The 15,302-nt window shown below is 42.0% G+C and overlaps 1 protein-coding gene across 3 annotated transcripts in view; it reads left to right on the forward strand.

Moving 5' to 3' along the window:
* MSRA (methionine sulfoxide reductase A) overlaps positions 1-15,302 on the forward strand; it is a 377,340-nt gene that overhangs the window by 271,870 nt on the left and 90,168 nt on the right. For 2 of the 3 annotated variants that reach the window (XM_082469048.1, XM_082469050.1), the window contains exon 5: positions 7,149-7,255. In XM_082469048.1, the coding sequence (XP_082325174.1) occupies positions 7,149-7,255 (107 nt within the window). Of the gene's footprint in view, positions 1-7,148; positions 7,256-8,581; positions 14,710-15,302 lie in introns of those variants that run through there. The other variant, XM_082469049.1, reaches the window with a different exon arrangement.

Consider the following 15,302-nt stretch of genomic DNA (forward strand, 5'->3'; position numbering starts at 1 on the left):
TAAGATGAATCATAGCCCTAACTTTAAAACCTGAAACTATAAAACATCTAGAGGGAAATATAGGAGAAAATCTTTGTGACTTGGGTTAGGTAAAGATTTTTTTTGATACAACACCAAAAACATGATCCATAAAAGAAAACACTGATAATTTGGACTTCATCAAAATTAATTTGTGCTCTTTGAAACATTGTTAAGAGAATGAAAGACGAGCCACAGATTGGGAGAAAATATTTTCAAGTATATATCTGATAAGATATTTGTATTCAGAATATATAAAGAACTCAAAATTCAATAATAAGAGACAATACAATTTAAAAATGGGAAAAAATTGAACACTTTACCGGAGAAGGTGTACAAATGTCAAATTATCACATGAAAAGATGCTCAACATTATTAGACATTAAGAAATTCAAATTAAAACCACAATAAGATACTATTACACATATTTTGACAATGGCTAAAATTAAAAGTACTGACCATGACAAGTGTTTGTGTAGATATGACAACTGAGCTTTCATACATTGCTGGTAGGTAATGTAAACTGTTACAACCACTTTGGAAAAAGTTTGGCAGTTTCTTAAAAAGGTAAACATAAATGTACCAGCCATTCCACTCCCAGGTATTTATCCAGGAGAAATGAAAGCATATGTGCATACAAAGACCTGCACATGAATAATCACAGTAGCTTTATTTTAATAGCAAGAGGCTGCAGAGAACCCAAATATCCATCAACAGGTCAGTGTATAAACAAATTTGGCATATCGAATCAGTGGAACACTGCTCAGCAATAAAAGGAAGCAACTGTTAATACATGCAACAGCATGGTTGAGTTACCAAAAACGAGTACACGCGACATGATTCCAATTGTGTAAAACTCTAGAAAAATACAGATGACAGAATGAAGATCAGTGTTTGCCTGGGGCTTTAGGATGGGGGCTGGGAGTGGTGAGAAGGGGAGATTTAAAAGGGGTATGAGGAAATTTTGTAAGTGTTCATTATCTTGATTGTGGTGATGGTTTCATGGCATATACACGTGTCAAAACTGATCAAATTGTACAGTTTAAATATATACCATTTATGGTATGTCAATTATACCTTAACAAAACTGGTTTTAAAAGGATCTACCCCAAATCCTTACTGATGCTGAATTGAGGCCAGAGAGGTTAAGAGGCATGGATTCTAGATGGATCCACGTTCATCCTAGTGATCACAGCTTGCCTCTCTGCATTCATATCTGTTTGTTGATACATTCTAGACATTTCCTGAGACTGAGATCAGGCTCAGTGGTCTGTGTTTTAGCTGAATCTCTAGCAAGGTTCCTGAACTCAGCTAGATGCTTAGTAGCTCATTTCTTGACAGGAATTTTTAAATTCTTAAGTAGTATGTTGAAAACTTCTCCTCCTTGAATTTCTGCATTAGAAGTCACAAGGGGATGGGGGAGATATGTTTACTGAGCTCCTATGTAAGATACCGAGCAAACCTGTGAGGTACGTATCACCATCTCCACTTTTCCAAATGAGGACACTGAAGCTTAGACGGGTCTAGTACCTTGGCTGAGGTTACACAGCAAACGCAGAGATGGAATTAGAATCCAGAACCATCTCATGGCTAAACTCATGCCAGTTTCCCTGCTTCATGCAGCAGACCATAATCAGGATCCATTTTTTCCTAGCAACTGGCTGTAGAAGAGAAGAGTATAGATTCATCCTGGTGGGAGTCACCCGGTCTCTGTAGCCAACATGGGTAGTCCTCTAATGAGATTGCTCCTTTGAAGTTCCCTAACACAGAGTCAGTAATTTCAGACCATTAGGAATATGTCCTTCCTTGCCCTGATGTTCATTATCAGCTGGTGACTCCTGAAATTTCTTAATTACCTCACAACAGCTCACAGTGTGAACTTCCCTTTAAAATTTCCATGTTCAGGCATATTTCTCATCTCTCTAGTCTGAATATATAAAACAGGGCTAGTACCCAAAGATGAGCCAAAGTTTAGAGGGCCATTGAGCAGGTGAGAACTCATCCATCTTTTCGCTTCATTATAGGTTAAGCATTTCTCTGTTTTCCAGCATTTTCTCTGGCTCCACTGAGAGAGAGGGAAATCTTAGAGCAGTCTCATGATGGTTTGTCCCTTTCAAATCTTATTTGGAGAAGGTGGATGGAGAAATCTCAAACAGTTGGTGGATGCCAAGAGGGCAGTTCTTTTCAAGAATGCCCCAAAGCCCAGTCCTTATTGATCAGTTTAGAGAGTGTTATGGAAGAATTTTAAGCACAAGATGTTGTTTCTGAGCTGGTTATTCTCTTTTCACCCCCTACAGCAAGTCTATTGCTTACTTTCCTGGGATGTGAAGACAGCCAAATAACGTCAATAATTTATCCTCCTAGTTTTTCCAAAGCCAAGTGGAAGGCACAGCGAACTTTGCAACACATATTGAATCAATGTGAAAGAGAGCTCTGGATTCGTGATGATTATGCTCACCCAGGGTTCCACGGAATTCTGTGGCTCCCTTGAAACTGATCTTTCCATACGCCCCTGGTCCCCCGTGTGTCCTGTCAAGACACCCATGCGGCCTCGTGCTCAACCGACCGGCTTCATTTCCTTCCAGGACAATTGGCAGGACCCAGGCTCATCTCCTCACAGCCCTCAGCATAGACCAAGCTTCTTCTTATTTCTGGGTCTTGGGCTGGGATGCTCCACTCCCCACCAGATGCATCACACACACACTTTGTTCCATTGTCTTCGATTGTTTTGCTGTAACTTCTTGTGCATCAGTCTTGAAAAGAGAAAGAGCTTCCGTGTCAGGTAGATCTAAGTTTAACTCATAAGATGGCATTCACTGTAATAGGATGGGGACCTAGTTGAAAAATGAGACCATCTTATTTCTGAATCCCAGTATCTGGTACCTTGCCTGATTCAGGGAAAGACGGATGAATGAATGGAAGGAAGAAAAGAAGGCAGGAAGTCAGAAAGAAGGGCTTTAAAAACTTCGTTTTTCAATAATTTTTAATTGTTTTTGTTTCTTTCTACCACCCACTCTGCAAGTCTTTCTTTCCCCCTTTTTAGTAACCCAGTGGGTGTGAGCTTGAGAGATACAAGATAATGTTAACAAGCTTGATTTTCCTCAAACTTCAGATCAGAGACCAAGCGTGAAGACATTGCATTTGAAAGCGCTTTATGGGTAGGAGCAGGGGAGGGAGAATTCACTCAAAGAATTCTTCCCCTTTCTTGGGTTTGTTTTCCATGGAAATGAAGAACTGGGATGGACATGAGCAGAGTTAAAATTTAACTAGGAAGGTAATTCTGTTAAAAAAAAATGTAATAAACTAAAAGTTTAGTTAAAAACTGAACAGTACATTTCTACACACATAAAATGAATTCTGACCCTCTCTTTGGATTGTTTATCTGTGAGACCCCTGCTGTGTGAGTATCTGAGATATTAATATAAATAACGCTTTTCTGGGGGAAAAGGGTCACTCCTAAAGTATCTTGTGTGACGTCATTCGTTATTTTTATTTCAAACTAGTTGTTCTGAACTATTCTAAGATTTTGAAAAGTTGTAAAAATGAAAGTATTTAACCCCTACATAATTTTTTATAGTCAACAAAGCACTTTACAGGTTCCATCTCATTTGTTCCTCAAACAAACCTATAGCTTAGGCCCGTATAATCCTTGTTCTACAGAAGAGGTTTGAAGCTCAGAAAGATTAGGAAATTTGCATAAAACATGTCAGTGGCAGAGTCAGACTTAAAAACAAGCTCTTGCAGCTCTAAGTCCTAGGCTTCTGACAAGAGATTTAGTAAACAGGTTTTCCTCACATGTGAATTACTGTTTTGCGTTCATTATGTAAACCAATAGAGGTTGAAAGAAATGGTGAAAAGTTTAATGATGCTAAACATCTATAAATGCAATGTATTAAAAATAATGAGAAGAGAAAAGCCCTAGTTCTATAGGTTTCTCAGTCTTTTGAGCTTCAAATCGTATTTCCCGGTGAACCATCTGCTTTCAAATTTGAAGCTTCTATCTACTTAATAAGCCCCTTCATTAGTGAACCGAAAGGTACATGCATTGGAATTAACCAAATACGCACACGTGTACGTGGATATAGATGTATGGTTTTGACTTAAGATATTATACCTTCTCCTCAGGATGAACTGTGATGGAAAAATGCAATCAAAATAACGTTATCCTTGAGTAGACCGGAGAGTTAATGCCTAGTCCAGTGTCACTCAAGACTCAAGGAAATCCAAACACAGGCTTTCATGTTTTCTTTCCATCCCCTAGTGTATCTCTTTAACACTTTCTTGTCTTCCTTCCTGGCCAGTCAGGGGTTTAGCCAGAGTGACCAGGAAGAGAGGGTATTGTTTCTGACATGAAGAACTTTTAGTTTTATTAGAACATCCAAGAAGGAATGTGATTAGAAGGTTGAAGCTGTAAATTCAAAACTGAGAGACTTCTGCCCCACAGATGTGACTGTTAACTGTGTGAATAGCCCCCATCTTTCCAATGGACGGTTAGTTTGGGTTCGTACAGTGGGAGAGATGCAGTGAGTCTGGGGTAGGGCTGTGGGTAATGCCCACGAAGTTACTCGTCTTTAAAGCTGTCCACAGTGTGTTGGGGACAGCCCAGACCTGCACAGGACGACAGCGACAACAGTGGGAGGAGCCACATCAGGATTACAGTGTCACAGTGAACAGGCGATCAAGTTAGAATGTAGGATCGAGGGATCATGGCTTCAGGGAAGGGCCCATAAATCCCCATCCCCGATTACAGTAGTAGTATGAACTCTAATTGTATAAATAATGCATGGATTATTTTTTAATAGAAATTCATTACCTTTTATACTTGCCCAGAATGACAGCCATGTGCATCTTTTCTGCCCAACCACACAATTTTGTGAGGTCTTCCAGATGCTTCTACCCCTTAGGTTGTCATGTCACTGCAAGAGCAGCTCTAAAAAATCGATGTAAACTTAAGGGTTTCATTGTATAATCCTTATACCAGATGCCTTGTGAAAATATGATCTGTGAAAGAGCCCACTGTTAAACCATATCCTTGGAGCGATTCTTAATTATTCCCACTCTGTTTTCTAAAAAGCCAATTTTTATCTGTAAGCAACAATTTTCCATGATCCTATGATAATTCAGAGACCTCCAAGTAAACACACAGATATTATGGTCTTCAGCGTACAAGGCGTATGTAATCTTAGTAAAACTTACCGAAAAATATAAATAAATCATACCTGCAGGTTCTCTTTTACTCACATACTAATTTCTCTTTTAAAAAAAGAAAACTTAAATAGATTTAAACAACTACACATGGAGACAGTGTTTTTCGGCATCTTGTTCTGAATGGAGAGGGGTCTGACTTTACCGAAAATCAGCCATCCGGCAATATTTTTTCTTCATGGAGAATGTTTCAGAAGGAACAATGATGCAACCGTCTTGCCATTATGCAAATGGATGTTAGGACAAAAGGATGGGAGGTAGTCACACGGGAAAAGCCCTACTTGTAAGGGAAGGAGGGAAAATTGAAAACAAAGAACATTCTGGAATGTATATTTATCCAGTCTCTTACCCTTCACTAGAATGTGAGCTCTGTGAAGGCAGGGTTTTCTTTCATTCATTGCTATATCCTCAGCATCTGAAAAAATACTCAGCATGTATTAGGTGCTTAATAAATAATATTTATAATAATACATACTGTATATTATAAATAATACCTATAGTATATACTGTACACCATAAGACTACTACTATAATACTTAAATGAATATATAACTTAGAAAGAAATGAAATAGATACCCTAATTTGGTATTAATCAATGCTTATTGGAGGCATGGGCTGGTTTATTTTTATTATGTAATATTAAATTAATATTTTGATGTCATTATTGGTATTGGCTCTTTAAGCCACTTAGTTCCTGGTCCCCATGTGACCTTTGTGCATTGAGGAGAGGAGGGGACTCTGAAGGTGGGAGAATGGCGTTTCTAGGAAGTCAGCTAAGCTGGGGGCTGGAAAAGATAGAACTGTTTGTTTTGGAAAGTTGCATCTTTTACTGGAGGAGTTTGGGGGCACTTGTTAAAACTGAAACTGATGCTTGAATGATGCAGTAAACATGTGTGAAGTTCATTTTACAACAGCATGGGGATCTATAGGGGATCTATGGCAGGCCTGTGACTGTTTAACTTGGGGACTCTATCACTCAGTTAGAAATTGACCAGCATCTACACTTCAGCTGCTGTGACAGGGTGGAAAGTACGCTGGGCTGATTTTAAGTGCTAGGTTTTTCTTTGATTAGGTACATGACCTTAGGCAAACTCTTTAAACTCGCTGAGCATCAGTCACTTTGTCATTTATTAGGCATCTCCTGTGTGCAAAGCACTAGGCCAGGCACTTCCACGTGTATTATTCCATTTCCTTATCTGCCAGTCGAGGGACGGTAACACCTGCCACACAGAATGTCTCATTAGGAGCCAAGGAAACAGTGTGTATCACAGTGCTTTGCAAGCGATGCATGGTTATGGCTTAAATATCTGCATAGAAAAATGCATATTTGCAGAGCATCTACTGCGATGCAAGGCCTGTGATAAATTTACCTCAAAGATATTTGTTACAATTAAAATAGGCAGGGGCTTCCCTGGTGGCACAGTGGTTGAGAGTCTGCCTGCTAATGCAGGGGACACGGGTTCGAGCCCTGGTCTGGGAAGATCCCACATGCCTCGGAGCAACTAGGCCCGTGAGCCACAGCTACTGAGCCTGCGCGTCTGGAGCCTGTGCTCCGCAACAAGAGAGGCCACGATAGTGAGAGGCCCGCGCACCGCGATGAAGAGTGGCCCCCACTTGCCGCAACTAGAGAAAGCCCTCGCACAGAGACAAAGACCCAACACAGCCAAAAATAAATAAATAAATTTTAAAAAGGTAGCAACAATTAAGACAGAGAAATAGGGGTAGATATAAACTAAATAATTTTTTTAAAAAAGTTAAAAAAAAATAGGCAAAGCAAAACAGGTACGTTGCATGCTTGTTTAAGGAGAGTGGTGTCAGGATGCAGTTAAAACAAACACTTAGCAGGACATGAGTCATGGAGAATGTGTGGCACTGGCCTCGTTGCCCAGGCCACCCCAGTAATCCTCTGCTTTCCGCTTTCCCAGGCTTGCGCCAAGGCAACGACCACGGCTCTCAGTACCGCTCTGCCATCTACCCGACCTCTGCTGAGCACATGGAGACATCCCTGAGGTCCAAAGAGGACTACCAGAAGGTAGGGTCCCCTCTCCCTCCCGGACCCCACCTGTGGAGGGAGAGTCTGGTTCTTGGCACCTGGCACTGTGTTCTGTTTTCACATGTTTTGGAAATTTCTGTCAGCCTGTTGGAATAGAGCCTTTCTGCTCCATAGAAGAATAGGCCCTTATGCCATTTCTCTTTAAAGTCAACTCCTCCAGATGAATATACAGCTTAACATATAATCTCTCTTGCTCTCTGAGTCTCTCTCTTTTTTTTTTCTCTGCCTGTCTTAATCTGCTCAGGCTGCCATAACAAAGTACTACAGACTGGGGCGGCGGGGCGGGGAGGCTTAAACAACAGAAATCTATTGTCTCACAGTTGAGGAGGCTGGGAGTTTAAAATCACGGTGTTGGCAGGGCTGGGTCCTTTGGAGGCTGTGAGGGCAGGATCTGCTCCAGGCCTCTCTCCTGGGCTTGTAGACGGCCGTCTTCTCCCTGTGTCTTCACATCATCTGCCTTCTAGGTGTGCCTGTTTCTGTGTCCAAATGAACACCTTTATGACAACTCCAGTCATATTAGATTGGGGCCTTACCTAATGACCATGTTTAACTTGATTATCTCTGTTAAAGACCCTATCTCTGGGAGGGAGGGAGACGCAAGAGGGAGGAGATATGGGGATATACGTATATGTATAGCTGATTCACTTTGTTATACAGCGGAAACTAACACACCATTGTAAAGCAATTATACTCCAATAAAGATGTTAAAAAAGAAAAAAACCAAACCCTATCTCCAGATAAGTTCACATTCTGAGTTCCTGGTAGTTGGAATTCCAACATCTTTTTGGGGACACAGAATTCAACCCATAGTGCTCTCTCTCTTGCTTGTAACAGTAGATTGAATTATAATAAAAATACTTCTCAGAAATATAGACATTACATCATCAAATAATTATTTTTCACCATTAACTTGTATTACATTTAAAAAATCTCCTCTGATAGAGATTTAGTTCTTTTAAAAATAACTTGAGTTGCTTTAAATTTTAGAACTTAGTGATAATGTTTAAATTTTAATTATCTTTATATTTTCTAGAGAGTTGGATCCACATTTAACAGTAGAGCCAGGAGCTATGGTAATGCTGATCTATTTTAGAATTATGTAAAAAGTCTGCTACGCAGCCATTCTCAGGAATGTGTGGGTTCTCCACCTATCCCCGTGGTGGCAGAGGTGGCAGTGAGGAGGGGGCAAGGACAAGAGTACATCTATTGAGAAAAAGGAGCAGGACATGCAACTCATGGTCAGTTCAACTCTGAAAAGCAGAGAGGGCTAACGGAGATGCTGATAGGACCCCATTTATTCCTTAGCACGTCCCCTCCCTCCCTCCAAGGCTGTGAAGTCTGCTTGGATGATAATAGTAGGCAGCCTCGAGGATGGCCCTCAGTGGTTGCTGCCCACGTGGAATCCCCTATCCCTGAGTGTGGACTGGATTTAATGACTCCCTCTGAATGAATGACAGAAGCAATGGGATGTTACCTTTGTGATGAGTTCATTATGAGATTGTGGCTTGCATCCTGGGGGCCCTTTCTGTCTCACTGCCTCTTGGATCACTTGCCCTGGGGGAAGCCAGCTGTCATGTTGTGGGGCAGCCCTGTGTAAAGGCATACATGGCAAAGGGACCAAGGCCTCCAAGAGCCACATGCGTGAGCTTGGAAGCCCCTCAACCCCAGTCAAGCCTTCAGTTGATACTGCAGCCCCAGTTTGATAATTTGCTCACATTGGACCTCAAGCCAGAGGCACCCAGCTGAACCGTGCTGCAGAAACTGCAAGAAAATAAACGTTTTGAACTCATTTGAGCCTGTTTATATTTCCATTCTAAAAAGCTTTTAAGTATAAATTATCCTTTCTCAGATCTCTTTTTATGATGACTTTTCTTTTTTTAAGTTTTTTAAATTAAAAAAATGTTTCCATTATAGTTTATCACAGGATATTGAATATAGTTCCCTGTGCTATGTAATAGGACTTTGTTGTTTATCCAGTCTATATATAATAGTTCGCATCTGCTAGTCCCAAACTCCCAATCCATCCTTCCCCCACCCCCCCGTCTCCCTTGGCAGCCACAAGCCTGTTCTCTATGTCTGTGAGTCTGTATCTATCTCATAGATAAATTCATTTGTGTTATATTTGAGATTCCACATGTAACTGATATCTTATGGTATTTGCCTTTCTCTTTCTGACTTACTTCGCTTAGTATGATAATCTCTAGGTCCATCCATGTAGCTGCAAATGGCATTATTTCATTCTTTTTTTATGGCTGAGGAATATTCCTTTGTATATATGTACCACATCTTCTTTATCCATTCCTCTGTCAATGGACATTTAGGTTGTTTCCAGGTCTTGGCTATTGTAAATAGTGCTGCTGTGAACATGGGGGTGCATGTATATGATGACTTTTCTTTCTCTTTTTTTTTTTTTTGAATTTTATTTTTTATGCAGCAGGTTCTTATTAGTTATCACTTTTGTACATATTAGTGTATATTTGTCAATCCCAACCTCCCAATTCATCCCACCACCACCCCTCCCCCATGATGACTTTTCTGAGAATGGAAGGCTTACCTGGGCATGTGTGCTGGCACTTCAGCTTGTGACCTCCAGCCTTGAATTGCCTCAACTGGTATGTCAGCTGCATAAGTTTTTATCAGATGCCTGACACTTAGAAAGCCATGTACCATATTTACCTCAGGCAAACACATAAGGATGAGAGACCTCTGTCACAGGACTCTAGGCCAGAAGTGATGGGAGCTTTGTCTAGGATGGTGGAAGTATGAATGGAATGAAGGGATATTTAGGAAGGAGAACTAATAGAACTTGGGCCTGGATTGGAAGTGGAGACTAGATGAGGGGGAGGAGTCCAGGGTGACTTAGGTTTCTGGCTAGTGATGTTTTGTATGAAGGTATGGAGGAGCAGAGGCAGATTTGTGGGGAGGGTGAGTTAAGTTTGGAAGGGTGGTGTTTAAGGTACCCCTGATATGTGCCTCCACGTGGCTATTAGGAGGAGACATGGGCTGTTCCCACCTTGCAGGGAGGGTTGTTGTGACTATTAACTGGGTTAATGCTTGTAAAGCACAGGGCGTAGCACATAGTAAGTGCTCAACAAATGGTAGCCGTTATTACTGTTGGGATTATCAACTTATATTTGGTAAATGAAGCCTTAGTTGCTGAAACGATCACTTAGAAAAGTGATAAGTGATGAGAAGAGGAGGCTTAGGACCTGAGGAACACCAGCATTGGAGAGATGGGCAGGGAAGTGCCTACACCAGACAAGATGCTGTGGCAGGCTCCATAGAGAATTGGCCCCATGCAAAACCAGAAAAGTTAGTTCTGTTTGATTTAATCTCTTTATATTTAATTATAAAGGCTGTGTTAGTAAGTAATAGTAAAAGTTACATATGATTCATGCTATATATTGATTTCCTAATGTAATGATTTACAATCTCTTAAGGTACAAACAGTATAATACTTAGAGACTCTGGAAGGATATTAATTTCCCTGCAGAATATCTCAAAATGAGTTGATATTCTGGTGTTCACAATGAAAATTTTAAGTTCACAAGGTCAGTGCCTTCCACGTGATGATGAAGAGACTAACTTACACCTAATTTTCTGGTTTCTACCCCAATATAGTTTCTTATCCTGAGCTTTGAGTGGAACCCACATTGGTCTTCGATAACAGATACACATATGAAGTAAAATTTAGATATTAAATATTATTTGTTTTCATAATTTCTCCATTATTTTTGTAGATTTGGGGAATGTTAATCTTATATTCTAGACAGTTGTTCTAACCTAGTGCTTTTTGGGTGTTCTGTACCTAAGCATATGGGAATTAAATACATTCCTGCGTATACATGTATACGTATTTTTTGCTTGACTTTTAAAGGTAGGGTCTATTTTTAAAATAAAGATTGGGGCCTTCTTGTGCCCCCGGCATCCAGATATCCATTGGTGTTAACATAATCACACAGAACTGCTTTATCACCAACTCAGAGAACAAATACTGTCACGACTCTTTTATACATAAATAAAAACTGGCCCTGGATTCCACTGATAGGTGAGTAGAAAGTCCAGTATTTCTCTCCTGGCAAACTGACTAAAACCTATAGAGTCTTGACTCTAGACCAGAGCCTCGGTACAGCTCTCTACCCAATCGCAGTGGTCTCTCCTGCAGCGTCCGGCAGGAGCCACTAGCCATATAGGGGTGTTGATCACTTGAAATGTGGCTCATGCAACTGAAGAACCGAACGTTTTATTTTCTTTTAACTGATTTAATTGTGTATTCACATAGCCACATGAGGCCAGCGGCAGCCTGATGCGACAGCACAGCAGTGTAAGGGGTGGGGCGGTGTGTGTGTTGCAGGCGGCGGGGCGTCAGTCTGGCTCCCGGGCTGACAGACCCAGGGTTATAAGTCCTCTGCTCCTGGGCTGGCTCATTGCGAGAGCTCAGGGCTGCTCGGCCGTCGGAGGTGCCGCCTCAGGAACTGCTCTCTCCTCTCCTCTCCTCTCCGGAGAGGCACAGCATGAGGGTCAGGCACCCTTCCTCCAGCCACCGCTGGACAGAGCTGAGGACTGAGAGCCATGGCCCTGGGGACCTGTGGCTGAGCTCTGTCAAGTGCAGAGATCTCTTCCTCTCCTGACACAGCCAGTGCCCGAGGGTCCCCACCCGGAAGCTCCGGGTCAGGATTTATCCTTCTGTCCCACCTTGAGCAGTGAGAACTACTGTCCTTTGCCCCCTTTCCCTATCTATGCCATGAGGGGTCAAGCCATTTTCCTTTTCAGGAACCAAAGAACAAGGTGTCTCATGGTGTCACCTACCTTGTTGAGCACTGGCACACAGGTGACCCCTGTGATTTTTGTCTTAGTCTGGGTCCTGTAGAAAGGAGAGCCCGTGAAAAAGGCTTGTATGTGAGGACTTTACTGGCTGCCTCGGAGCAGGAGTGAGGGGCAGGGGAGTGGAAGAGAAGAGGAAGGAGAAACAATGTAAGCTGGCCCCTGCCCTCGGTGATGGGGTGTCTGGTCCTTATGAAATGACGGGTCCTTCCGGGGGAGGAAGGGAAGCATCTGTCCGTTGGATGCCACCCCCCCCATGGGTTCACTCCGCACTTCTGGGCTGCACACCTGTGGGCTCAGGATACTGGGTCCCCGGGGCAGGAGGCACGTGGCACGGGTGTGAGGTGAGACCCTGCGTGAGGCTCCTCAGGGTCCGTGCAGAGCTGGCCGCTGCAGCAGGGACTGCAGGAGAGAAAGGCGAGGCCGAGGGGATCTGAGCTGGTGCACGAGAGGCGGCTGATGCGACGACATACAAAGGGTCCTTCACCCACCCCTGCCCGGCCCACACCAGCCAAGTGACTACAGTGTCTCCAGGATAATTTACTATGATTTAGTGACTTTCTGGCTCCTCTGTTAGAGCAGAGAATGAAAAACACGAGTCTAATTTTAGCAGGCATCCTGCCACAATCGTGGAATTACATAATATACAGTTATGTATGTATAGAGTTGATATATCTATATGTACATATAATAATGACGTTGATGATAATAGAACAGCAACAGTACTGAGTACTTACTACATGCTAATTACTGTTTTAAGTACTTTATACACATGGAGCCATTTCTATATCTCTGACTATACGTATCAGTATACATACATAGATATAATGGATATGTTTAGATATAGGTATGAATATATCTCTCTGTATCTTTATGTAAAATCGTATGCATTCATGTATTTCTTGTTTCTAGTTTTGAAGCTTGTATCAATTTCTAACTGTCCATGCAATTGTTATAATTGATAAATACACACCAAAAGAAGAAAAAGAAATCAGCAATTCTCAGTGCTGGTGGGAGGCAGTGTAATTAGCTTTTACACCATAAAGAAGTTGATCTGTCCTTTGACATTTACCTTAAAGAGTAACGTGGTTTTTACTAGGTCACTCACTAAGTAGGGAAAGAGTCTCAGATTGATATCTATCACAAGTTGCCTTCACAGGTGAGTGAAGGAGAGGAAGAAGTTGGGAGGTGACTCCTGGAATTGGCTTCCTGGGTTTTCTCTCCAGGATAACCTTGAACAGATTCCTGAAGCAACAGGGGTCTTTAATCTGGGAGAGTCATTCTTAACAATACTGGATGAGGATCTAGGACTCCGTAATCTACCTCATTGCAAACATTTGGGTTAAACCTCGGAGAGGTTCTGCAGATGGCTTTCCATCATTTTATACATACTGTTTTCTCTGGTAAGAGTTGGCATTTCCGGCCCTGTCACCACATCCTGGGAATTCATCTTGTTTGAGCCCTGGCGGGACCCCTCTGTACTAACTATAACACTGACTGAAGTTACTAATTTAATAGTCTTCACTGGTTTGCCCCCAGTGACCCCCTAGTAACCAGCTTCTTCAGCAACTTCTTTATGCCACGTGAAGTTGAGAGTGACAGTATTACTTACCACGGAGCAGCCATTTGAACATAAAATTAGCTGATTTTATCACAGGGACCAATTGTTGAGCTAATTAGATGTGCGGTACTGCTGATGAGCCAGAAACCCAAAGTGATTTTCCATCTAAACTGTGGTTTTCTGCAGAGTTGGCTGGGTTGTAGATACCAGGCTCACCAGCAACCCTAGGAAAGGAAGAAAGGCTGAAGAAGTTTGCTAATTTTCATTCAGATTAGAGGAGGCTGGAGAATCTTATAGAGGAGGATCAGAGTGAAACTTCAACTTCACGCTGGGTTCCTTGACCTTGAAAGGGTGGGATTCTGTTCACAGAATCTGACAGCTGCTTCACATCTTTGGCGAGCTGCAGCCTTTGCACAAAATGTGAGGTCTTCTTGCCTTTGGACAAAGACTTCGTAATCTTTTGTTAACAGCATTTTCATATTTTTTCCTCAGAGTTTCACGGTGGAATTCTTTGCTTATGGTATTAATTGGAGGAGACAATTGGATGTATTATTAATTGTTTTTGGATCATGAGATATAGACAGTTTACCTCTCAAGTGAACCTATGATGACATTTTCTAATATTCTAAATTGAATAGTGGCCTGTGGCAGGGAGGGAGGTTGTTCACTTATGATTTTTATGTCCTGAAAATTTGACTCTTCCTCATTTAGGAATTAAATCTTTTGATCACCAATAGATTATGTTACCTGAAATTTGATAGAGAATTAATAAATCTAAAGATTGTTCTGGCCACATGGCCTACTTCCTTCCCAACTCCTCAAAGCTTCATGAACAGTAAGCACAAGCTTTCCTCTGGATAACCTCTTTGGGTGAATGTTAAATTACCCACCATGTGTCAAATATAAATCAGTGCCCTAACATCTGTCTCTGTCTCTCAGCACCCCACCTATCCATCCATCCATCCATATCTTCAGCATAGCTATAGTCTCTATTTGCCATATTTCAATTATCTAGCAATCTGTCACTGTACTCTATACAGTGTCATTTTTTTAAAAAAGTACCCAAGTGAAAGATAAAAAACAATATGCAATGATTGGATTACAACAAGTATTTTTTAGAATTGCTTCAGCTTTGATTATTTACTTTGATTAGTGGCTGCCGACATTCCATGGCATTCGCCACATCCTTTCAGTCTCTGTCTAGGTGGCCGGTGGCCGCGTTGCCTCCTTCCCTTCTATGTATCTAATCTCCCTCTGCCTCTCTCTTACAAGGACCCATGTGATTACATTTAGGGCCCACTGGATAATCCAAGATAATCTCCCCATCTCAAGGCCCTTAATTTAATCACAGCCATACAAAGTAACGTTCGCATGTTCCAGGGATCAGGGCACCAGGGGGCACCATTATTCAGCCTACTACAGTCTGCAGATCTGGTTTCCATCCTACCACGTCACTGTCACATGTCCAACCTCAAATAGGGGCTGAAACTGGGAGCTCTTCTTTCCTGGGCTGCTCAGCCAGTGGGTGCCCATCTGGCTTCCTCTGGACTCCAGGGCCATCCACAGAACACGCTCAGTATCCCAGAGAGGACTGGGCTTGCTCTCCTCTCTCTTGGGGTCTGTATCTAGTTTTGAAGGGAG

Source organism: Balaenoptera physalus, assembly GCF_965194825.1.
Source record: "Balaenoptera physalus genome assembly, chromosome: 7".
Taxonomy (NCBI): domain Eukaryota; kingdom Metazoa; phylum Chordata; class Mammalia; order Artiodactyla; family Balaenopteridae; genus Balaenoptera; species Balaenoptera physalus.